This window comes from Nerophis ophidion, linkage group LG07, assembly GCF_033978795.1.
Source record: "Nerophis ophidion isolate RoL-2023_Sa linkage group LG07, RoL_Noph_v1.0, whole genome shotgun sequence".
Lineage (NCBI taxonomy): Eukaryota > Metazoa > Chordata > Actinopteri > Syngnathiformes > Syngnathidae > Nerophis > Nerophis ophidion.
In genome coordinates, this window is record NC_084617.1 from 77,307,088 (window position 1) to 77,332,333 (window position 25,246).

General features: G+C 39.9%; 1 protein-coding gene across 3 annotated transcripts in view; it reads right to left on the reverse strand.

Annotated features, from left to right (window-relative positions):
* Positions 1 to 896: 896 nt before the first annotated feature.
* LOC133556848 (paxillin-like) overlaps positions 897 to 25,246 on the reverse strand; it is a 42,497-nt gene continuing 18,147 nt past the window's right edge. Inside the window, exons 2-12 of one of the 3 annotated variants that reach the window (XR_009807620.1) lie at positions 22,363 to 22,571; positions 17,104 to 17,189; positions 16,893 to 17,032; positions 16,634 to 16,817; positions 15,304 to 15,400; positions 11,004 to 11,162; positions 6,203 to 6,376; positions 6,050 to 6,131; positions 5,825 to 5,973; positions 2,647 to 5,603; positions 897 to 2,597 (exon numbers count right to left, since the gene is read on the reverse strand). Coding sequence is in view for 2 of the 3 variants with exons in the window: in XM_061907164.1 (XP_061763148.1) it covers positions 11,285 to 11,686; positions 11,780 to 12,046; positions 13,928 to 15,175; positions 15,304 to 15,400; positions 16,634 to 16,817; positions 16,893 to 17,032; positions 17,104 to 17,189; positions 22,363 to 22,571 (2,633 nt within the window). In the remaining variant the exon portion in view is untranslated. Of the gene's footprint in view, positions 5,604 to 5,824; positions 5,974 to 6,049; positions 6,132 to 6,202; positions 6,377 to 11,003; positions 11,163 to 11,227; positions 11,687 to 11,779; positions 12,047 to 13,927; positions 15,176 to 15,303; positions 15,401 to 16,633; positions 16,818 to 16,892; positions 17,033 to 17,103; positions 17,190 to 22,362; positions 22,572 to 25,246 lie in introns of those variants that run through there. The other 2 variants (XM_061907165.1, XM_061907164.1) reach the window with 2 other exon arrangements.

The window sequence follows — 25,246 nt, forward strand, 5'->3', positions numbered from 1 at the left end:
CTTTGACACTACTTCCACATTTACCCATTCACACACTGATGGAAGGAGCTGCCATGCAAGGCGCTAACCAGCACCCATCAGGAGCAAGGGTGAAGTGTCTTGCTCAAAGACACAATGGACGTGACGAGGTTGGTACTAGGTGTGGATTTAATCAGGGACCCTCGGGTTGCGCACGGCCACTCTCCCACTGCGCCACGCCGTCTCATTTCAAATTGTTTTTTTTTTTACAACGCCACGCTGTTGTAACATGTGCTTTGGTCCAGATGACACAATGTCAAATATTTCCAAAAACAATTTGAAATGTGGACTCGTCAGACCACAGAACACTTTTCCACTTTGCATCAGTCCATCTTAGATGATCTCAGGCCCAGAGAAGCCGGCGGCGTTTCTGGATGTTGTTGATAAATGGCTTTCGCTTTGCATAGTAGAGCTTTAACTTGCACCTACAGATGTAGCGACCAACTGTATTTAGTGACAGTGGTTTTCTGAAGTGTTCCTGAGCCCATGTGGTGATATCCTTTAGAGATTGATGTCGGTTTTTGATACAGTGCCGTCCAAGGAATGGAAGGTGACGGTCATTCAATATTGGTTTCCGGCCATGCTGCTTACGTGGAGTGATTTCTCCAGATTCTCTGAACCTTTTGATGATATTATGGAGCGTAGATGTTGAAATCCCTAAATTTCTTGCAATGTCACTTTGAGAAAGGTTGTTCTTAAACTGTTTGACTATTTGCTCACGCAGTTGTGGACAAAGGGGTGTACCTCGCCCCATCCTTTTTGTGAAAGACTGAGCATTTTTTGAGAAGCTGTTTTTATAGCCGATCATGGCACCCACCTGTTCCCAATTAGCCTGCACACCTGTGGGATGTTCCAAATAAGTGTTTGATGAGCATTCCTCAACTTTATCAGTATTTATTGCCACCTTTCACAACTTCTTTGTCACGTGTTGCTGGCATCAAATTCTAAAGTTAATGATTACTTACAAAAAAAAATTGTTTATGAGTTTGAACATCAAATATGTTGTCTTTGTAGCATATTCAACTGAATATGGCTTGAAAAGGATTTGCAAATCATTGTATTCTGTTTATATTTACATCTAACACAATTTCCCAACCCAGATGGAAACAGGGTTTGTAGTTATGGTCATTTAAGTCCCAGCAGCTCAGACGAGGCACCAAGCAGTGTGGGAGGGGAGTGTTTCCACAGAGTGTTTCCAGAACCTGAAAAGTGGGTGTCAGGGACAGACACGGAAGGAGATTTTTACAAGAAAGTTGTAAAGCTTTGTGATATATCGCATATATCAGATTGTAGGTTTTTTGTTTTTTTTTACCCTTCGCGTTCATATTTTGCTGTGTTTGTTGCATTTTGCTTGATTGTAAAATATGTGGATGCAGAGGGGGTGTGATGTTCATATATTGGCAAAATTCAGTGTTTTATCCTTCATAGTTAATATTGTCAGTCCCACATTCTTTATTTTCATGGACATTCTGGGTGTCTCACGCAGTAAAAAAACATAAAATCCCATTCCGTTTTTTCAGGCGGTCTGTCATAAAGTTTTTTAGCATTCAATCAGACATTATTGTGAGGTTTTGTATTTGTGTTCTTGAAAATCAGATATACCAGCCCCCATACACATTTTTTTTTTCAAATTTGGCCACCAGAGTCAAAATAATTGTCCAGGCCTGATCTAGTGGCATGCCAAATAATCACATACACAGTGTTACTGTTCAAAATGTGTGTAATGTTACAGTGACCAAAATATTAAATATACTTGTAATGAACACTAGACCTACTGTATTTCAATGTTGGCCATTAGGTGGTACTTGAAGAGCAAAGTCCTTTCTGAGTTGGTGAAAAAATGTTTGCAAACCACGGCTTTAAAACACTGCACAGAAAGACCAAAGCACCTTCCATCATGTGAACTAAACCTGGTGGTCATCTTCCTTGCTGGTTTTTACACAAATGACTGTCAACACCAACATGGACTCGGACTGACTGCATGGTTGCAATACCACTTTCTTTCACTGTCATTGTTAGAGTGGTTATCAAGCATACCGTATTTCCTTGAATTGCCGCCGGGTATATAGTATGCGCCTGTCTAGAATTACTGCCGGGTCAAACTCGTTTCGCAAAATATTATTTTTATTAGCGCATGTCCAGAATTTCCACAGGGTCAAACTCGTCACGTCACGAGTGACACTTCACCTGTCATCATTTTCAAAATGGAGGAGGCTGATTTCAATCATTGGAAATCGCATAAAGGGAAGAAGATTAAGAGCTGTTCAGTAGGATTTAAGGTCCAAGCTGTTCAATATGCTAAAAAGAACAGTAAGCAGCTATGTTTTATTAATATACCGTAGCTGCGTGTGTCAAATATGAGTCATTAAATGACTCCCGCCTCCTGGTGGTAGAGGGCGCTAGTGATCCTTCTTGCGACTACTCGGCTGCAGAAGAAGTGACAACAAGCAGCAAGAGTGAGCAGCGATCGTTTATTTTTTCCTCTCGCTTGCACTTTTAACATGGAGGATTACATATCTAAAATAAAACACTTTTCTAAACTGGACCTTCAATCGAAGCAGGAGGTAATAAAGGAAGATCTCCATCGAGACAGAGAGACTTTTAAAACTGAAGAAAGATAAGGAAGACTTCAATAAACAAGTTATCAATGCTTTTGATCAGAAGGAGCTGCGCATGGACTTCATTTATAAGTAAAGGTAAGACCATAATAACGTTTTTTTTAATTAAATGTGCTTTTCATGATGGTATCCTTACATCACACTCAAATTCTTAAGCGCGGGCCTAAATTTACCGCATGCCTTTGGTAAGCGCCGGAGTGAGAAGAGGTTTTAAATGAATTAGCGCCCCGGCGGCATTTGAAGGAAATACGGTAAGCACACCAAGCGACACAGACTATCACTACCTTGCCTGAAACTACAGTTGTACAAAAATGCATGTTTAAATAATTGCAGTACAGTACAAACTTAGCATTAAGAGGTGGCAGGAATCACCACAACCTCCTACTCCTAATATCTGTGAAAAGTTACACTGGTTTGAATGACGCTTATTCGCTATTTGTCTGAAAATATGGAATGATTTGGCAGGTGAAACATTAATAAAAGCTGTGAGCTGCTTTCACTTGTTTGAGACAGCAATACTGGAATTTCTCAAATACAAATAAAAGATGCAGAGATGAATAATGGAACTAGAAACATTGTTTTGTTACGCTGCCGTTTGTGCACATCAAATATGTTTCCAACATGCTGGTGTTAACAAATAAGTCTGCAGAACTGAAGAGAAAATGTTTTCTGCTGGCAGAGTCATTGATTGCTCATTCAACGCATTTCTGCTCCAATCTAATCTGTTCATGCATTCAACTTTTCATTCTGGGGAGGTATTCATGGTTAGTGTCTCTCTCACCATGAACACACCAGCTCCCTCTGCCTTTTCCTAGCCTTCCTCCCACTCATCTCATCAGCTGTCAGCCTGTACACAACTACGGCCTCACAATTAGAGAAGACTTTTTTAAAAAACAGTATCAGCTGAAAGAGTGTTTTTTTGTGCAGTATCAGGTCACCTGCTTCCTGCTACCATGGTCTGATGTCAACTTCCTGACACGCTCAACCAGTGAGAATGTTAACTAAGCACACTTCATGATTACTTTGGCCTTCAGAATGCTTTCACCCCCGCCTGAAGTAAAAGTGAAACAACAACAGAAATGAAGTAATGAGTGTATGTAGTAAAACACAAGTCGAACTATCCTTGATGAGTTTCATAGTTCTTACAGTATATGCTGGATATATCTGCATCACAGACTAGTTTACACCAGGGGTGCCCAAAGAGGGGCCCGGGGGCCAAATCTAGCCTGTTGAATTCTTGTGTTTGGCTTCCCAAATTTGATACGTTGTTCATACTGACCTTTTTCAAGCTCACTAGGGGTGTCCTGATCAGGTACCAGCAAAAATAATAATAATAATAATATGGGATTATATCATCTTGAAAGGAGTAATCTCAGGTATAATATCCGATACAAGCAGCTGCAAAAAGTCATTCAATAAGCACCAAGCAAAGGTAAATATGGGTAGTCACAGGCTACGATGAGCTAGCAGCTACACAGCAGCTCAGCACACAAACTAGCCATATGTAATGAGTGTCTTGAAGTGAAAGTTGCAGTCCAAAACACAATTGTTTACAACTATAAATATTTATAGTTGCATATTACTTACAAACACAAAGGCTCCAGTAACAAATGTGTCCGCATCCATCAACATACTGCGTCCTGAGCTTAAATGAATGAATTCGGTCAAAAGATGCTTACAGTTTAAATAAGATGACTTGTTTTCAGGCAAATTAATGCACTTGAAATATTTTGTGTTCTGACTGAAAAAAATGTTGATAAAGTTTTTTGTTGTAAGTTGATCTATATTTATTTTTTGTTTTCTTTCATGTTAATTAGGATACATATGCACAGGTGTCCTTACAACATTTTTATATACATATAATACTATTATAGTTGTTTTCTTCTCCCTATGGGAGGGGCGTAACAGAAAATAAGCTCTGCGCTGATAACATTTTTAGAAAAAAAAAAAATTGTATTATAGGGGCGGTATAGCTCGGTTGGTAGAGCGGCCGTGCCAGCAACTTGAGGGTTGCAAGTTCGATCCCCGCTTCCGCCATCCTAGTCAATGCCGTTGTGTCTTTGGGCAAGACGCTTTACCCACCTGCTCCCAGTGCCACCCACACTGGTTTAATTGGAACTTAGATATTGGGTTTCACTATGTAAAGCCCTTTGAGTCACTTGAGGAAAAAGCGCTATATAAATATAATTCACTTCACTTCATTTGCACGTGAAACATTTTCAAAATGGCCCCAACATCCTTTGGTTTTTCAGTCTGCGGCCCTCAGTAGAAAGTTCGGACGATCCTGGTTAATTGTAAAATGTTTTGTGTTTTTTCATCCCTCCAAAATGTTCTTGTTTTGACTAATTTCTCTCCATCAAACCTTTAAATCGGATCCTCAAGGCTCCAATCAGGACACCCCTTAAGCTTGCATAATCCTTGCTGGCATTTCCACAAGACGAACACGTCATTGAATGTTTTTTTAAAAATTGACATCAAGGCTATTTGTGTTTCACACTTCAAATCACGGAGACCCATTGGCGCATTTTGACTTTGGCCCTTTTGGGCACCCCTGTTCAGACTATACATGTACTCAATCCATACACTTTAAAAAGCTAAAGACCTACTCTGTTACAAATTATAGGCTTTAAACCTTACTTTTCTAGACCCTGACCCAAAATAGAGTGTGCAGTACCACACGTATAGAAGCTCCTGCACTCCTTAACTGAACAGCTTGACAAAGCAGCCATGGCAGTAGGGTTTGTCGTTTTGTTCTTTAAAGGTGCCTTTGTTTAGCTGCTTGAGGCAGAAAGCACAGACGAAGTGTTCCGGGTGGAACTTCTTGGACATGGCCGTGATACAGCGGCCCGTGATGGGCTTCTGACAGCCGGAGCACAGAGAGCCGCGGTGCTCGTGGTAGTGGACTTCACAGTAAGGCTGGCCGTCGTGCTCGAAGAAACTTCCGTTCACAAATGGCGTGAAGCACTCCTGTAAGGACATGATGAGTGGTGGAGATGTAGTGTAGTCTCACACTAACAATATACTGTATGTAGTGTAGTCTCACACTAACAATATACTGTATGTAGTGTAGTCTCACACTAACAATATACTGTATGTAGTGTAGTCTCACACTAACAATATACTGTATGTAGTGTAGTCTCACACTAACAATATACTGTATGCAGGACTATAAGACACCAGCTACGTACCCGGCAAACAAAACACTCTGGGTGCCAAAGGGAGTTGAGCGCTGAGATGTAGTTCTCCACAATGGCTCTGGCACAACCACCGCACTTTGGTGCAAACATGTCAAAGTAATCCTTCCTGCAGTATGCCTTTCCATCCTTTTCATGAAACCCTGCCAGAGGAAGAACATGACCAGAACTCACAGATCAGACAAATGTAACTAAGGGGAGACACAGTTGACAAAATACCGTCTGGGTCGAAAAAGCATCCGCACTGAGCGCAGAAGAAGTGTTCGGGATGCCAGGTTTTGTCCAGCGCGGTCACAACTTGCTGTAAATAATGCAACACATGACATACATCGCATTGTCACCAAGAAACAAAGCAGTCGTAAGAAAACGTACATTGAGAATGGGCCCGTTGCAGTAGTGGCATCGTGGCGAGCAAAGGTTGTGGTAGTCTCTCTCACAGTAGGGCTGTCCTTCACGCTCAAAGAAGTTTCTGGAGCCGATCTCCTCTTGACAGTGCGTGCACACAAAGTGTTCAGGATGCCACGTGCGGCCCATGGCGATTACAACCTGCGCCAATCAGACGTCAGCATAGAACTCAGAAATACACAAGAACAGCTGTAAAATGAGTTTTTCATTCTGCAAAGTGTCATGGATCTGATTACATATTTAGTAAAAACTATCTAAACTACCTTAAACAATGAAAAAAAAGTAACTTAATCATGAGATATAATCATTTAACCCATTCATAAATCTTTGAAATATTTGAGTTACTTATCTCAAATATACTTTCTGTTTATTTTATTTTTTGAAACAGACAATTTAGTAAAACTACACTTTAGACATGCTGTCCTTGGGTTTGAACTCAATACTGTTACTGCAACACATTACTCCCTCTAAAAAGGCCACAGGAAACTGAATTATTCAGATATACTGCAGGACAAAAGCTGCGTTCACTCATTAATTTTTGCGTATATTAGATGATGCCAACTATGAATGTGGGGGTTAAAATCTCAGCACAGTCCTGTTACCTAAATTGTCCATTAATAATTTTTTTTGACCATTTTATTCTCTTTTTAAATACTATCTTTTATTGTATATATGTATTTATTTCATTCAGGGACAGTACAATGAAACATTGCGACACATAGGTTGCCGATGTCAAAGTACATAAGACTTCTAGCCAAAGCCTAATTTGCAACCCTCATCCCTGGTTAGACTTTAAAAGAAAAGTGAAAAAGACATACAAAAAGATTAAAACAAGTACAAAATAATAATACATTAAAGATAAAGATTAAAGATAATGGGCCCCTTTTGTCCAAACTACATCCAGTTCTAGTGCTCACAATTCTGATTTTCTTTAAGCCACTTTTTCAGTTTTGTGGATAAAAGTTTAATGTTGGACTGTGACTTTAAGTCCAGCAGCAAAGACTTCCACAGATGTGAGTCTTCACTGACAATGCAGACTAAGAGTGGTCCGGCACCTTCACTACTGTACCTTTGGATTTGAATGAATGAATGATTTATTTTGAGCCATGCAAACAAAACAAGAGAATGACATAAAATACAAAAGAAATATATGAATACATTATTTTTTACACCTACATTGAAAACATTACATGTGACTAATCTTTTGTAGATGTCAAGATTGGCTCAAAAGGGAGTGGGAAGAAGTAAACTTATTAGGTCCCACCCCTATACATATACAATATATATTTACAATACATAATACAATAATATATATAATATAATTCAGTTCAGTGGTTGCTGCGTAGATGCTATATATTATCTATATATAATACATTTAAATTCACACACACTTACATATATACATATGTACACACACATATATACACACACACATATACAATTTATATATATATATATACACACATATATATATACATACATATACATATATGTATATCCACATACATACATACACATACACACATAAATACACAAATGCATATACCCAAAATACACATATGTCCATCATATATACACACACACACACACACCTATATAAATACTATATATATAATAGTATATATAATATACACTTTTGTCTAAACATTATTAACAGTTTATGGTGCCTATGGGAACAAGCTTTCATTTTGACTGTGATATTAGTGGTTAAAAGTGGATCTGTGGCTGTGGATTTCTTCACACATTACATCAGACTCATGAAGACACTTAAAAATAGCTTATAAAAATGAAAGTAATAATCAAAACTCATCACGTTATATTTTTTGGGTATTATGGCAGTGATGATGCTTCATTGGTTTTTTGGTCAAATATCTTTAGTGTGTGTTTATATAACGACAACAGAGGCTTCACTACACATTTGGTGGCCTGTCCCCAGACCATGGCACAATAAGACATGAGATAAAATCCCTGCATGCATGTAAACTCGTGCAGCTTGAACAGATAAACAACACCTGAAACACTTTATATCTCCTGTTTATGGTCTCAGTCATTTTTTTAATATGGCCATCAATATTTAGCTTAGGGTCCAAAATAACATTCAAATATTTAAATTCCTTTACCTGCTCTATTTTATTTAGATTAATGTTGACCTTGATTTCATTTTATGATTGTTTCCTCAAAGAGAACAACATTGAGACTGTTTAGTTATAACTTAGAAAATGTATCCATTATATGAAACATCTACCCTGCCTTCCGCCTGATTGTAGCTGAGAGAGGGACCAGCGCCCCCCGCAACCCCGAAGGGAATAGGCGGTAGAAAATGGATGGATGGATGGATCTATACATACAAACAGCCCTGGCACCTCCCCAAAGCACAACATTGGCGTGCTCAGCTTCAGTTATTGAGATCACACTTCTATATGGCCCAGAAAATGTGGTTTATTTTGCAGCATATTCCCCAACATGACAACACAGCACAGGTCGGACCATTGGAGCGTATGTTGTCATGAGTGTGGAGGGAAATTAGTGTCTCCATGGTGACAGCCGGAATAGTACATAATCCTCATTCAAATAGGGAGATCTGCACCACTTTTGCATTTATCAATTGTACTTGCACTCCTATTATAAACCCCATTTCCATATGAGTTGGGAAATTGTGTAAATATAAACAGAATACAATTATTTGCAAATCCTTTTCAACCCATATTCAGTTGAATATGCTACAAAGACAACATATTTGATGTTCAAACTCATAAACTTTATTTTTTTTTGCAAATAATAATTAACTTAGAATTTCATGGCTGCAACATGTGCCAAAGTAGTTGGGAAAGGGCATGTTCACCACTGTGTTACATCACCTTTTCTTTTAACAACACTCAATAAACGTTTGGGAACTGAGGAAATTAATTGTTGAAGCTTTGAAAGTGGAATTCTTTCCCATTCTTGTTTTATGTAGAGCTTCAGTCGTTCAACAGTCCAGGATCTCCGCTGTCGTATTTTACGCTTCATTATGCGCCACACATTTTCAATGGGAGACAGGTCTGGACTGCAGGCGGGCCAGGAAAGTACCCGCACTCTTTTTTTACGAAGCCACGCTGTTGTAACACTTGTCTTGCTGAAATAAGCAGGGGCGTCCATGATAACGTTGCTTAGATGACAACATATGTTGCTCCAAAACCTGTATGTACCTTTCAGCATTAATGGTGCCTTCACAGATGTGTAAGTTACCCATGCCTTGGCCACTAATACACCCCCATACCATCACACATGCTGGCTTTTCAACTTTGCGCCTATAACAATCCGAATGGTTATTTTCCTCTTTGTTCCGGAGGACACCACGTCCTCTGTTTCGAAATGTAATTTGAAATGTGGACTCGTCAGACCAAAGAACACCTTTCCACTTTGCATCAGTCCATCTTAGATGATCTCGGGCCCAGCCAAGCCGGCGGCGTTTCAGGATATTGTTGATAAATGGGTTTGGCTTTGCATCGTAGAGTTTTAACTTGCACTTACAGATGTAGCGACCAGCTGTAGTTACTGACAGTGGTTTTATGAAGTGTTCATGAGCCCATGTGGTGATATCCTTTACACACTGATGTCGGTTTTTAATGCAGTACCGCCTGTGGGGTCAAAAGTCTGTAATATCATCGCTTACGTGCAGTGATTTCTCCAGATTCTCTGAACTTTTTGATGATTTTACAGACCGTAGATGGTAAAATCCCTAAATTCCTTGCAATAGCTCATTGAGAAATGTTGTTCTAAAACTGTTCGACAATTTGCTTACAAAGTGGTGACCCTCGCCCCATCCTTGTTTGTGAATTACTTAGCATTTCACGGAAGCTGCTTTTATACCCAATCATGGCACCCACCTGTTCCCAATTAGCCTGCACACCTGTGGGATGTTCCAAATAAGTGTGTGATGAGCATTCCTCAACTTTATCAGTATTTATTGCCACCTTTTCCAACTTCTTTGTCACTTGTTGCTGGCATCAAACTCTAAAGTTAATGATTATTTGCAAAAAAAAAAATGTTTATGAGTTTGAACATCAAATATGTTGTCTTTGTAGCATATTCAACTGAATATGGCTTGAAAAGGATTTGCAAATCATTGTATTCTGTTTATATTTACATCTAACACCATTTCCCAACTCATATGGAAACGGGGTTTGTAGATCACACACACAACACGCCCACTAATAGTACTCCATCCATCCATCCATTTGCTACCGCTTATTCCCTTTCGGGGTCGCAGGGGGCGCTGGCGCCTATCTCAGCTACAATCGGGCGGAAGGCAGGGTACACCCTGGACAAGTCGCCACCTCATCGCAGGGCCAACACAGATAGACAGACAACATTCACACTCACATTCACACACTAGGGACCATTTAGTGTTGCCAATCAACCTATCCCCAGGTGCATGTCTTTGGAAGTGGGAAGAAGCCGGAGTACCCGGAGGGAACCCACGCATTCACGGGGAGAACATGCAAACTCCACACAGAAAGATCCCGAGCCTGGATTTGAACCCAGGACTGCAGGAACTTCGTATTGTGAGGCAGACGCACTAACCCCTCTGCCACCATGAAGCAGAGGGGTTAGTGCGGACACGTTTTTTTCCGACACGCTATTTAACAGTTGTTATTTGTATCTTAGATCTTAGATCTTAGATTTAGAGTGTAAGAAAAGACAGACATTTAGGTGTATTTTAAGAAATGGTCCTATCGTGTGTGGGTTGCTGCTGGCCAATAACAGACCACATCTCACATCTCACCTGGCCCACGATTGGCTTCAAGCAGGCGCCACAAACTCCTTTAGCGACAGTCTGCACTCCCAGTTTGTTGAGGTCAGACTGCAGGCTCCCGAGCATGTTGTCCAGCTTGTTGACCTGTGTCTTGGCACTGCCCGGAGAACCCCCCTTGCCTTGAGCCATCTGAGGAATGAGGTCATTTGGAAAGTGTTAAAAATACACCTGATAGCTTCATTAGTCTCTTAGAAAGTTAACTGCAAGTATTTAATAAAAGGGACAGCCAGTAAGGAAGAAGAGACAAGGGTTCATGCCTGCACTGGGGAGAAGAGTGGGTCGTAGTCAGTTTGGCAGCCTACAGATACCAGGGCTTTGTCTGCAACTGGTGGGACATTTTCCACAGGTGGTAGCTGGGTTGGGCTTACACGAACAGAAGGAGAGGGCTCTGGTTTGGGGGCAGGAAGTTCCTGAACTTCGGCTGGTAAAGGTGCTCTTAGCTGCTGAGGGGGTGCTGTGATGTGCTGCTGGCTGTGAGAAGGCTGAGCGAGGGGAGAAGGTGGCAGAGGGGGTGGAGGTATAGGAACAGGAGCCTGCTGGCGTGGAAGTATTTGTTTAGGTTCTTCTGTGACTGGTGGGTGATGAGGAATGGGAGGTGATAGAGGCGGGAGAACCTTTCTCGCAGGAACAGGCGACCCGGGTGTAATTATGAGCTAGAGGAAGAGAGAAGGGGAGCAAACAAGGAACAGTGTAGGCCGTGAAAAAAAAATGGAAATAAATCTATTTTTGAACACACCGCAGCCAACCTTGTCAACTTCGCCGGCGGCTCCGTCAGGACGGAAACGCTGTGGTTTGGACGTGACAACGACCCCGTCGGTCAGCCAGTCGTCTGATTGTTTACGCCGCCGCTCCGGGCGGGCGATACCGAACTTGCCCTGAAGCTCCTCGATGAGGCGATCTTGGGAAGTGTTCTTGTTGACAATGATAGGTCCCATTTTCCTGCGCAGGAGACCTTCTCGATACATAGGATGCACGTTGGGGATCTCCTTAGTCCGCCTTATTACTGATTTGATCTAGACGGGAATGTTGAGCAACTCATCATCAATCCACAGGAATCATCCTTGATTGAAAGAAACGGTCACAGCACTCCGAGCAGATGAGTTTTTCACTCACAAAGCAGGGATGCGGTTGCTGAAAGACGGGTTTAGAATCACACTCCATGCACGCCTTCTTACTTGCTGTGAAAAAACTCACAGCCTTCTCTCAAACTGCAGTAAGCCAAATGTGTTTCTTGACATCAAGAAGTGAATCAAACAGCAAAAAATATGTGGTAACCGAATATATTCGGCCGAATATGGCAAAAAAAGCCACATTCGGCCTTCGGTGGAATGAGTTAAAAACAAGGCCGAATAGTGGCGTGTGACGCAAGTTTTTGACGCGGTGACGCAATCAACCAACGTGCAGTGACGTTGGGATATGTTGTGTACCTGTATAAGTGTATGAGGTTACAAGCACACACTCTTTGAGATTTAGTGGGGCCTTCTGTTTACATTATTAGCATATCTATTGTGGCTAAGCAGACTTTTGCCAAAAGGACAATCATTCATTTGTTGTGGGTTTATCCACTTTAATGCACTTTTTTTTTTTGGAATGCATGTTTTGTTTGAAGGCCTAATAGAAATGAAAAACTTTGTGCTTTTTTTGAAAAGCAAAGGCTACTGGAATATTAAAAAAATGTCAATATTCAATAAAAAAATACTTTATTTGAAAAACATGTCTAAATATTTATTCTAGGCTATTCATGCAATATTAAAAAAATTGTGAAAAACTGCATTCATTATTCGGTATTCAGCCTTCGGCCAAGCGTTTAAATTTCATTCAGCTTTGGCCACAAATTTTCATTTCGGTGCATCCCTACCAACAACCTGAACTTCAGCTGGCTGCTCATAAACCAGTATTAGTGTGATTAGTCTATGGAGAACATGGTAATAGTATCATGGCCAGATAACTAAAATGGTCTGTTAAGCAAACCGCTACAGTAATTGATTTATTGTGCAGAAATACTAAGCACGTGTCTATCAGCTGTCTCCAACAGAAAGACATCAGAGGATTTATTTTCTGATAGCATGAAAGTCCAATTTCTCAATTAATGAGGTTCTAAATTGATTAATCAATTCCTGTTATATATTATTTAACATATTGCATCTGTATACATGTTTGAAATAAACTCAAACCATAACCATAGTTATAAAATACAAACGGTACTCAGTTTTTTCTCTTCACCATAAACAACTTCGGACAGTTCAAGTTTTAACATTCCATTACTAAAAAATCGCATTAAGGTATTGTTTCTTATAGTATTTAGGGACTGTTATTTTTATGTTGACAGGCTGTAACGCAAAGTAAAGCTGGGAGTGTGTGCTTTATTCTTCTGCCGCACTCAACGAGAGTGCCGTGTGCGGGGAGCTGACTGCAAACAAAAGGACCTCCTGAGTGCGACTGCAGTCCTTTTTTCCGCGGTGATCTTGCAAAACTCTCAGTTACAAATATAATCAATAAAAATAATGATTTCCTTGCATAATCATAACATTGCGTGGTTCACGATGCGCACAAGCCGATTTAAGTGGGCGCCGTAAATCTTTGCCAACAAAAGATGCGATGGCTTTTATTACTGTAAAGTTTCATGGTCCACGGAGAATCGGGAGATTATATAATGCTAGCAAGTCCCTTACTTTCTCTTGTTTTGCCCAGGAAGGCTTGTTGTTAGCTTAGCCAATGTATTACAAAGCCCTGATGGTTTTATTTGATGTTGCGGTCTCTACAAATGCCAAGCACAGAGTAGTACTGCCACAGGTACTAGTTGGTAGAGATGCACCACTCTGAATAGCAAACAAAAATGTTATCTTTGAGGAACACAAAGGCAACCTGCATCTAGCAAGAGAGGAAATGCCTACATGACCCGATGCAGAGACTCGGTCCATATTGGGAGGCTGCAGCAAAGGTAAATCCAGGGCAACATCAGGCGTCCCGGGGCATGTGGACGGCGTCATGCACTCGTCCATCCAGCTGGCTTCTGTCAGCGGGGTCATGCTGCCATCTGTGTACATTCTCTCGGTATAAGGCGTCATGGTGCCATCAAAACCGTCATGGAAAGACATGGACAGCTCCTCATCGGCCCAGTCCAGCTCTCCATTGGCATCGGTACCTCCGTCCACTGATTCGTCAGTAATGGTGTTGGTGGCACAGGTGAAAGTGTTGGGCTGCGCACAGTTTCTGTCCATGGGAAGGAAAAACTCCTGTACTTCTGGGGCATCTCCGCTGAGACAATGTGTCTCCATCGTCAGCTGCGGGTCAGCTGACAGATTTTGTGAAAAACTCATTGCTAACAGCTTGTCCAGCGCTTCATCCAGGGAGGTTTCCTCTAAGGGGAGTTGATGCAGGACGAGGGGGCTGGCACTCTTGGTTGTGGGTCTTGGCTCCAGCACATGTCCAGTAGGGATTGAAGAAGTCGGGAAGGTCACAGGGGAAATGATGTTTGTAGTGGAGGTTTGGCAGGAAAACCTTGTGAGGGGAGGCGATACAGAGGAAGTAGCAGGGAGAGGTGAAGGTGAAGAGATAGAAGGGGTGAGTGTGTGAAGGGGAGAAGCAGAGTGATTCAAACTAGGATCATGGATGACAAAAGACCCATTGTTTTTTTTGTCAGGTGAACAAGACTGATTACAAGCAGCAGCTGAGGGTGAAAACTGCTCTACAGATGGACTAGGTGACTGTGAGGTCTTGTCCAGGACGGTGTTTACTGAGGTCAGTGAAGGAGTAGTGGATGGGCTTGAACTGGTTCTCTGCATGCTGGAGCTTAAAGACGCTGACTGTGACATGACCTGCAGCAAATGGCTCGGGGACGGGGGCACAAAGGCAAACGCATCTGCTACAAAGTCGAGGTCACTGGCCGCAGAGAGGGAGGAGATAGGACTGTGACAGGGAATATGATTCAGATGAGACGATGACAAGCCTCTGTCTCCTCCGTCCTCGTCTATGTGCAGCTCGAGACCAGCAGGCAGAGACAACAAAGAAGAGGCACAGGTAGATGGGTGGGACAGACTGAAGAAAGGAGAAGTCACTGGGGGGATGAAGGTAGAGACTGGAAGATGAGAAGTGGTAGAAGTTGCTCCTGTTTGGTGCAGCAAAGAGCCCAGAGAGCTGGGCTAGAAACACAGAAATGAAAGTAAGCCAGAACACAGACAGAGTATCCATCAAGAATATGAAATAAAGTTTAAAAGGAGCCTTTTGTTTGTTAGTGGCCTGCTCATGATTCACTACTATATTTGTGTACCTTGAAGTCGGACAAGGAGGCCATCAGCTCGTCCAACTCTCTTGTGGCACAAGAAGCTGAAATCCGGGCTTGTTGCTGAGTGGGACTGTCCAAACCACTGTGGCGAGGGGAGGGGTTGGAAAATGCAATTTACTAAAGGGTTAAGGCTGCAACAATTCGTTCAACAATAAAAAGTGTTGCCAACAAAAAAATGTGTTGACAATAGTCGAGACAATAGCTTGTGTTTCCAACAAAAACAAAAATGCTCGAGTCAGCGCAGAAGAGAAAAATGGTTAATAACACAGTGAGAGAATGGGAACATTTTACCCTAAACAAATCAAAGACAAAAACTTTCCTCAGTTTGAAAAGTGGACCTTGCTCTGTGATGAGATAGTTATTAAAGCGGAGGCATGTCGGACATCTGGGGGATGCGATCCCAACTCAGTATGATAGTTAGCTTTTTACCTAGCTATCTGACAACAGAGAAAGTTGCGTGAAAAATAACATTTAAATATATTTAAGCTAAAGTTAATTAAACTTTGTCTACACAATTTTATCTATATGTATTCAGCCTCTATGTCCAACTGTATTTATAAGTTGGTAGAGTGGCTGTGTCAGTAATCTGAGGGTTACTGGTTCAATCCCCACCTTCTACCATCCTAGTCACAGCCATTGTGTCCTTGAGCAAGACACTTCACCCTTGCTCCTGATGGGTGAGCGCCTTGCATGGCAGCTCCCGCCATCAGTGTGTGAATGTGTGTGTGAATGGGTGAATGTGGAAATACTGTCACAGTGCGTTGGACTCCTTAAAAAGGGGTAGAAAAGCATTATAGAAGTAAAACCCATTTACCATTTATCCGTTAGAAACTTCAGATGTGAAGTTTCTAAAATATGTTAGATAGCTAAAATGCCAATAATTAGTCAGTAATACAATAATATACAATGACTGTGATATCTCTATCAATGCCAGGAGGTAATAACATACCTGTGTGCAGCTTACAAACACTTCCTCTCAAGCTCGCTAGATAAAGTTGGGTTTTGTAATTGTTGCTATTTTTGATTGCCTTTAGTTTACATTAAAAAATATACTTTGTTTTTGTGCTTACTTTTAAAATAGGGAAACATTTTAATAGTTATTTTTATTTTGTCGCAGCCTAATGAGCAGCACATCCATCCATCCATTTTCTACCGCTTATTCCCTTTCGGGGTCGCGGGGCACAGTTACAGTATATTCATCTTTATTGTTAGCACACGCCTATAAATATCTCCAGCTGAATTCAAAAGCTGTTAGTCGATTACTAATCAACTATCAATATTCTTTTTAGTGTCAGCTTTTCTTTGGCATACGAACCTTGTTGAGGGCACTGAACCCTCCAGCTCATCCAAAAGACTCTCCACTGTTGGCCGAGCCTCATCCGACTTTGTTCCATTTCTCTTGGGCTCCTCATGAAGGGGTGGGCTAATTCGGATTTCAGGAGTATTGCCATTTTCATAGTGTGTGATGCTTGTGGATGGCAAGGGCGGTGCCCTCTCCTCTGTGGAAACATGAACACTATTCCTTTACTACTAATTAGCATTAAGAGGCCTGACAAAGAAAGTCTTAATGTTACCTGTAGTGGGGAAGGAAGGGGAGCTCTGCTGAACCGCATTGAGCTCTAGCAGTAGCCTGTCAAGTTCTGAGAGGTTGCTGCCGAGGGCTGAGGTCATGGCTGCTGTCGATGAGTCTGATGACTTCTGTTTGTTAGGAAAGCTGACAACGAGAACCACGTGTTAACAACAGCTACAAGAGGAAATATTGACAGAGTGAGAGCAGCGAGTAACCTGTAGACGTGGTCTTCTTCAGTGTGAGACTGTGGAGAACTGCTTCTGTCCCCCGACCATGAGCTCTTTTGGGCCGAACCTAGAGACTGCATCCATTCAACAGTCAGTCTTTTATCAGTCAATCCTTTTAGACTTTGAAAAAACTTATTTTTTGGTCATCTAGTGACAATCATTTTAACTGCACAAATACAGCAAGAGTTCAGCCTTGTATCTTAGTTTATTAATTTTTTTATTGATGTAAACTTGTATTAGTAGATTGCACAGTACAGTACATACTCCGTACAATTGACCACTAAATAGTAACAACCCATTAAGTTTTTCAACTTGTCCACGTTAATCAATTCATGGTACAAATACATACTATTACGTCACTTAGTTTGTACTGCTGACTTATAATTTACAAAAGAAACATGCATTGTTTCACATTAGATTTATAAAGCTGATATCAAATTGACGATGTACAACACACAAATATCTATCTAGTTTGGATCTTTTGACTACCGTATTTTTCGGAGTATAAGTCGCTCCGGAGTATAAGTCGCACCTGCCGAAAATGCATAATAAAGAAGGGAAAAAAACATATAAGTCGCACTGGAGTATAAGTCGCATTTTTAGGGGAAATGTGTTTGATAAAACCCAACATCAAGAATAGACATTTGAAAGGCAATTTAAAATAATTAAAGAATAGTGAACAACAGGCTGAATAAGTGTAGGTTATATGAGGCATAAATAAGCAACTGCTATGTTAACCTAGCATATTATGGTAAGAGTCATTCAAATAATTATAACATATAGAACATGCTATAACAGTGGTGGTCAACCAAGCCAAGATGGCTGTTGTACAGCAAGCAGCGTACGGACTAGCCGAGTACAAAAGAGGCTTAAATGTTCCTGCGAAAAGCAGATATAAGCAAAAAAAATCTAACTACGCAATGTGATGGATCCCTATACTTTATAAAAATAAAAATAAAATGTCGAGTGATAAAGGATTGTACGTCGGTCGCGTTCCCAGACATATCGAACTATTGTGCTCCAGACATCATTCTAGACAACAAAACAGATGAAAACTTGAAAAAGCCAATGCTTCTTTGTGTGTGGCTGGGTCAAGGAAATGGCTATCAAGACTCTCCCAGATATATATACATGTTTTTTTCTCAGGTAAGGTTGCTTTTCAATTATTTAACTTTGTGTCTGTTTGTGGTTGTTGCACACGTCGTATTTTTCCCTATCTTTATCAAAATATAACTAGATGTCAACATTGTGTGTTTGCTGAAAGCTTAATTTATGATTGTTGCCTTTGGTAAAACATTAACTATTTTAGGTTTTCCTCACATTTACCTTTCTTTTATTTAGACTCACCGAGTTGGTGCTTTTCAAAACAGTCGTAGCAAACGTGTTTAAGAAATAATAATAATTTCAAGATGATACTTAAATGGGAAATAATAAACGTTGAAATGATATCAAAGAAACCTTTAAAGAAGTGATCACTGCAAACTCATGCATTCTTCGACTCTGCTTCCTTGGACTGGAGTATAAGATGCTTTTCTCGTTGTTTTGTAAAATCTTGCAATCTTCCACCGTTTTTGATTACCTCTGGAGGAACTCTGAAGAAAGGTGTGTCCTTTTTGCAATTGGAATAATTCGTACAGTCGAAAACATCACAAGCATAGGGCATTTTTTCTTTGAGAAAGACTAAATGGCACCTAGTACCCATTGAGAACAGAGCTAGCTTGACCACCACGCATATTTAACGGACGGGACGTGAGCCAGACGTCACGTCATTAAAATCCAAGCAATTGGTATCATTTGAGTTTTGTCTTCAATGCAGAGACTTGCTCCATGAGTTTGTAAAAAATGAAAAAACAACCCTCCAATTTAAAAAAATAAGAACAACAAATGATACCATACTAGGTATAGATCAGGGGTCACCAACCTTTTTGAAAGCAAGAGCTACTTCTTGGGTAATAATTGATGCAAAGGGCTACCAGTTTGATACACACTTAAATAAATTGCCAGAAATAGCCAATTTGCTCAATTTACCTTTAATGCATAAATCTATATATATATATATACAAAAAAATGGGTATTTCTGTCAGTCATCCCGTCGTACATTTTTTTTCCTTTTACGGAAGGTTTTTTTGTAGAGAATAAATGATGAAAAAAACACTTAATTTAACGGCTTAAAAGAGGAAAAAAACGGAAAAAAATAAAAATTATATTTTGAAACATAGTTTATCTTCAATCTCGACTCTTTAAAATTCAAAATACAACCAAAAAAAAAGAAAGAGAAAAACTACCTAATTTGAATATTTTTGAAAATTTTTAAAAAATAATTTATGGAACATCATTAGTAATTTTTCCAGATTAAGATTAATTTTAGAATTTTGATGACATGTTTTAAATAGGTTAAAATCCAATCTGCACTTTGTTATAATATATAATAAATTGGACCAAGCTCTATTTCCAACAAAGACAAATCATTATTTCTTCTAGATTTTCCAGAACCAAAATTTTAAAAGAAATTCAAAAAACTTTGAAATAATATTTAAATTTGACTCTAAAGATTTTCTAGATTTGCCAGAATAATTTTTTGTAATTTTAATTATAATAAGTTTGAAGAAATATTTCACAAATATTCTTCGTCGAAAAAACAGAAGCTAAAGTGAAGAATAAAATTAGAATGTATTTATTATTCTTTACAATAAAAAAATAAATTTACTTGAACATTGATTTAAATTGTCAGGAAAGAAGAGGAAGGAATTTAAAAGGTAAAAAGGTATATAAATGGGTTATAAATGGGTTGTACTTGTATAGCGCTTTTCTACCTTCAAGGTACTCAAAGCGCTTTGACACTACTTCCACATTTACCCATTCACACACACATTCACACACTGATGGAGGGAGCTGCCATGCAAGGCGCCAACCAGCACCCATCAGGAGCAAGGGTGAAGTGTCTTGCTCAGGACACAACGGACATGACAAGTTGGTTGGTACTAGGTGGGGATTGAACCAGTGACCCTCGGGTTGCGCACGGACACTCTCCCACTGCGCCACGCCGTCCCGATGTGTTTAAAAATCCTAAAATCATTTTTAAAGTTGTATTTTTTCTCTAAAGTTGTCTTTCTGAAAGTTATAAGAAGCAAAGTAAAAAAAAAAAATACATTTATTTAAAAAAGTGAAGACCAAGTCTTTAAAATATTTTCTTGGATTTTCAAATTCTATTTAAGTTTTGTCTCTCTTAGAATTAAAAATGTCGAGCAAAGCGAGACCAGCTTGCTAGTAAATAAATACAATTTAAAAAATAGAAGCAGCTCACTGGTAAGTGCTGCTATCTGAGCTATTTTTAGAACAGGCCAGCGGGCGACTCATCTGGTCCTCACGGGCGACCTGGTGCCCACGTTGGTGACCCCTGGTATAGATAGTATTGACATCTGTGATCGATCACCCTTACTTTACATTAAAGTGTTCACACTTAGCTTTTTGTGTCGTACTCCTCGGTGTGTGTGTAATGAGTTTTGGTTTATTTTTCGTCATGGTGGTGAGGATTAGTATCTTAGTATCACTGTGGACAAACAATGCGTTCGAGACGGTGTTGTGGAAAGACACGCATTTTCCTAGAATTCACTTACACCTCCTGCATGTGTGTAACAAGGATTATGGAAATGTAATCGTGTCTCCATGAGCAGGCAATCTTCAGCAATGTAAACACAGCTGTGGTACAGATCAGTTCAAAAGATAGATATTGGCCCCGACACTAAACATTGCACCTACACACTTAAAGGGGAACATTATCAGCAGACCTATGTAAGTGTCAATATATACCTTGATGGTGCAGAAAAAAGACCATCTATTTTTTTAACCGATTTCCGAACTCTAAATGGGTGAATTTTGGCGAATTAAACGGCTTTCTGTTTATCGCGCTGGAGGCGATGACGTCAGAATGTGACGTCGCCGAGGTAACACACCCACCATTTTCATTTTCAACACATTACAAACACCGGGTCTCAGCTCTGTTATTTTCCATTTTTTTGACTATTTTTTGGAACCTTGGAGACATCATGCCTGGTGGGTGTGTTGTCGGAGGGTGTAACAACACTAACAGGGAGGGATTCAAGTTGCACCACTGGCCCCAAGATGCCAAAGTGTCTGCCGCCAGACCCCCATTGAATGTGCCAGAGTGTCTCCACATTTGACCGGCGATGCTAAGGCAGACATGGCACAGAGATGTATGGATAACCTGCAGATGCATTTGCAACGATAGTCAACGAAATCACAAAGGTGAGTTTTGTTGATTTTGACTGCCAGCTAATCGATGCTAACATGCTACGCTAATCGATGCTAACATGCTATTTACCGGCGGTGCTAAAGCAGACATGGCACAGAGATGTATGGATAACCTGCAGATGCATTTGCAACGATAGTCAACGAAATCACAAAGGTGAGTTTTGTTGATTTTGACTGCCAGCTAATCGATGCTAACATGCTATTTACCGGCGGTGCTAAAGCAGACATGGCACAGAGATGTTTGGATAACCTGGAGATGCATTTGCAACTATATTACGTTTCCTTCAACCCACTTTTAATGCGAAACAAACACTTACCAATCGACGGATTTAAGTTGCTCCAGTGTCAAAAGATGCGAAAGTCCTGATCGTTTGGTCCGCACATTTTACCGGCGATGCTAACGCAGCTATTCGGCCATACTATGGCTATGAATAGCGTCAATAGCTATTCGCTCAATAGCTTCAGTTTCTTCTTCAATATTTTCATACTCCAACCATCCGTTTCAATACATGCGTAATTTGTTGAATCGCTTAAGTCGCTGAAATCCGAGTTTGAATCCGAGCTAATGTCGTTATATCTTGCTGTGGTATTCCCATTGTTTGTTTACATTGGCAGCACTGTGTGACGTCACAGGGAAATGGATAATGGTTTCGAAGATAGCGAAAATAAGGCACTTTAAAGCTTTATTTAAGGATATTCCGAGACCGGTAAAATTTTGAAAAAACTTCCGAAAATACAACAAGCCACTGGGAACTGATTTTTATCGTTTTTAACTCTTTTGAAATTGTGATAATGTTCCCCTTTAACAACAACACACAATTCCATTTTATTTCAACATTTTCTTAACAAAATCTGCTGATATGTAAGTATATGGAGAATAACTTAAGAAAAGCAAATAAATGACCCAGCCTGTGAGTCTCTACGGCTTAATAGAGAAACATTTTTGTAACGTAAGGTCACACTTCACATGTGTACCTGCTGAGAGGAGTGCTGCGAGTCTTTGTGGTCTCGCACTGAACCGTTGAGAGCCTCGGCTGTCGGTGGAGGTGGTACTGGAGGTGGAACTGATAGATCCTGGTAATAGTTTTCACTGGTGGGGATGGAGTAGGGCGTCTCATCAGGCAAGAACACTGGTCGCTTTGAAATGTGGGATGTCGTCGACTCTAGGTCAGCTAGTAAGGCATCTGAAAGGTAAAGTTTAACCAGCATTAGCACAGCAAGACACTCAAGTTTTCTTTCATAACTTGACTCATTGGGTCTGCTTTGCACCTACTGTCTCTCATTTCAAACAGACACCAAAAAGCGATTCACTTCCTAATACGATCATCATCACATGATGCCAATAAACATCTATCTCGCCAGGACTAAACCTACCGAGACTTTCTTCATCACTCCTTCACTATGAATACAACCTTGTTGCCGATGACTTGCTAGCTGTCCTCTAGTTATCCTGCTTTTATATCCACATGGTTGTTCTGCACAAAGAAGCTAAAGTATCTCTGAAGCCTGTCCAAGGCAGGAGGCATGTTACACTGCTGAGTGGCCACTGGAACACAAGAATAAAATAGACTCTTACATCACACAAGCCTGTCAGGAATAGGTCACAATCACTGGCTGCATACTTTTTTATACTGCAGACACTTGAAACACTAACAGTGAGCCGTAATCAAAAGAACAAACGAAACACAGAACTAGAGAGTAATTAACGAATGGAAGACTGTGTGCGTACAAAGTGCATCACGAGATTTAGAATCTGTTAATCCAGGGGTGTCCAAAGTGCGGCCCGGGGGCCATTTGCGGCCTGCAACTAATTGTTCACTGGCCCGCCACACATTCTGGAAATGCTATTGCAAAAATAAAAATAAAACACTTAAAAAAAAGGGGAATGAGGTGAAATCTAACGAGAAAAAGCTGAAATGTTGACACAAAGCTGCCATGCAGGCTGGGGTTTTTTTTTTGTCTTTTCTTTATTTGTCTTTTTTTGCCACTGCTCAAAAAGAAAAAAAAGAAAAAAAAAGTTATGTTATAATTAATTATTTTCAAGGATCCAATGACTTCAAGTCTTTCAGTTTAAAATGTTTTGTGTTGTAAATACTGCATATATTGTGTGGTTGCCATATAAAAACATCAAAGTTTTCTTTGACAAAAGAGCATAAAACAAACAAAATAACAGTTCAAATGTAAAATTGATAGAATTTGATCCTGTAACTTATGTGGTGAAAGTAAAAGAAAAACCTAATAAAAATGTATCACTTTATGAGTGGGGCACCTTTTGATCCCAAATATATTTATTGGGATTTTATTTATCTTTTCACTGTTATTACTCAAAAAATATAAAGTAATTAAAATCAATGGTGTCCTGCATTATTGATCTTTTAGGGCTTTAATTACTAAATACGGAGTATTTCAGTTTTACTATTAAAAAAAAAGTAGTTTTTGATAGAAAAGCCATATTTGTATTACTTTATATCAACTTGAAGTTGATATAGAAATTTATTGTAAGCGTTAAATAAAACAAATTCAAAATGATAATTTGACTTATTTTTAACATTTTAATAAATAAAAAAATATAAAAAATCCATACATTTTGTTCTGGTTTGAAAATGAAAAATATCACAATGGCCCCCGCACGCTTTCATTTTTCCATGTGTGGCCCTCAGTGGAAAAAGTTTGGACACCCCTGTGTTAATCCATGCAATCTTTTGTCTCCTTTAGAAAAAAAGTCAATGTTTGTAAAAATGCTGTTCTTAATGCTTAGTACAGTATTTTTAATGCCGCTATTCTTGTTTTGGATGTCATCTCAGTCATCCAACAGCATTATTCATCCAGAAAGTGTAATAAAGCATCCTAAAACATTTAACAAGACAACATCAACTAAATTAAGGTGCATGATGAACAGGAAGAAATTAATAGTACAGTGGCAAAATTACACACAGTGTGCATTCATTTATTTAAAAAAAAATAACAATAACCAAAAAAATTATAATTTCTACTTGATTCTATAAAAGGCCGGTATCTGTACTCACATTCTTGCTGCACCTGTTGTAAGTGTTCAGCCGCAGCAATGTGTGCTCGTGAAGCAGACAGACAAAGATAGTCAGGGAACAAGAGCGTGATCTACTGCCACTGGGGGAGTGGTCTGGTTGACACAATTGATCAACTTCCCTATGTGCCCCAATAGTTACCAATATCACTGAATGTCTTACATGCTACATGTGATCCTAGTCTCTTATTTGATCAAACATTTGCAACCGGCCGAGTCTCGAAAGGGCTTCTCACATTTTGTCACCGATACATTGATCCTAAACAAACCTGACTTTGTTCCCAGAAGTTACACGCTGAGTTGGTCAAGTTTACCATAAACCACATGGGACCTCCAGCCTATTTAAAGCAGTCAGCTCAGCAAGAAGCTCATGTCTGTGCAAATGAGCTGAAATATCATGGCCTGCTCAAAATAATCTGCACCTGGTGCTGACATGCGGAACAAGTCTTACTGAAGTTGACTTTGTCACTCATAAAACAAAGCCTAAAGGAAGGAAACATTCCAGTGTTGGCGTAGGGTATGTGATTTACACACAAACTAAGGCCTTTGACATCTTTTGCACCTTGAAAATAAATAAAATACAGTATCTCAACAGTTAATTGCAGTAACCTTTTCCTAGAAAGCTCTCTATTGCATTGGCAGAGAAAAATCTACTGCCTGCGGTTATCCAAATACTTGGAGACAGTGCTCGTTCTTGAAAACCACATCTGTGACCTTATCCAGTCAGCAGTTACCAGTGGGATCATGAACGAATATCCAAGTGTTCTTTGGAAGATTTTTACACAAAATCATGCAATGCAACATTGAACTCTTTCG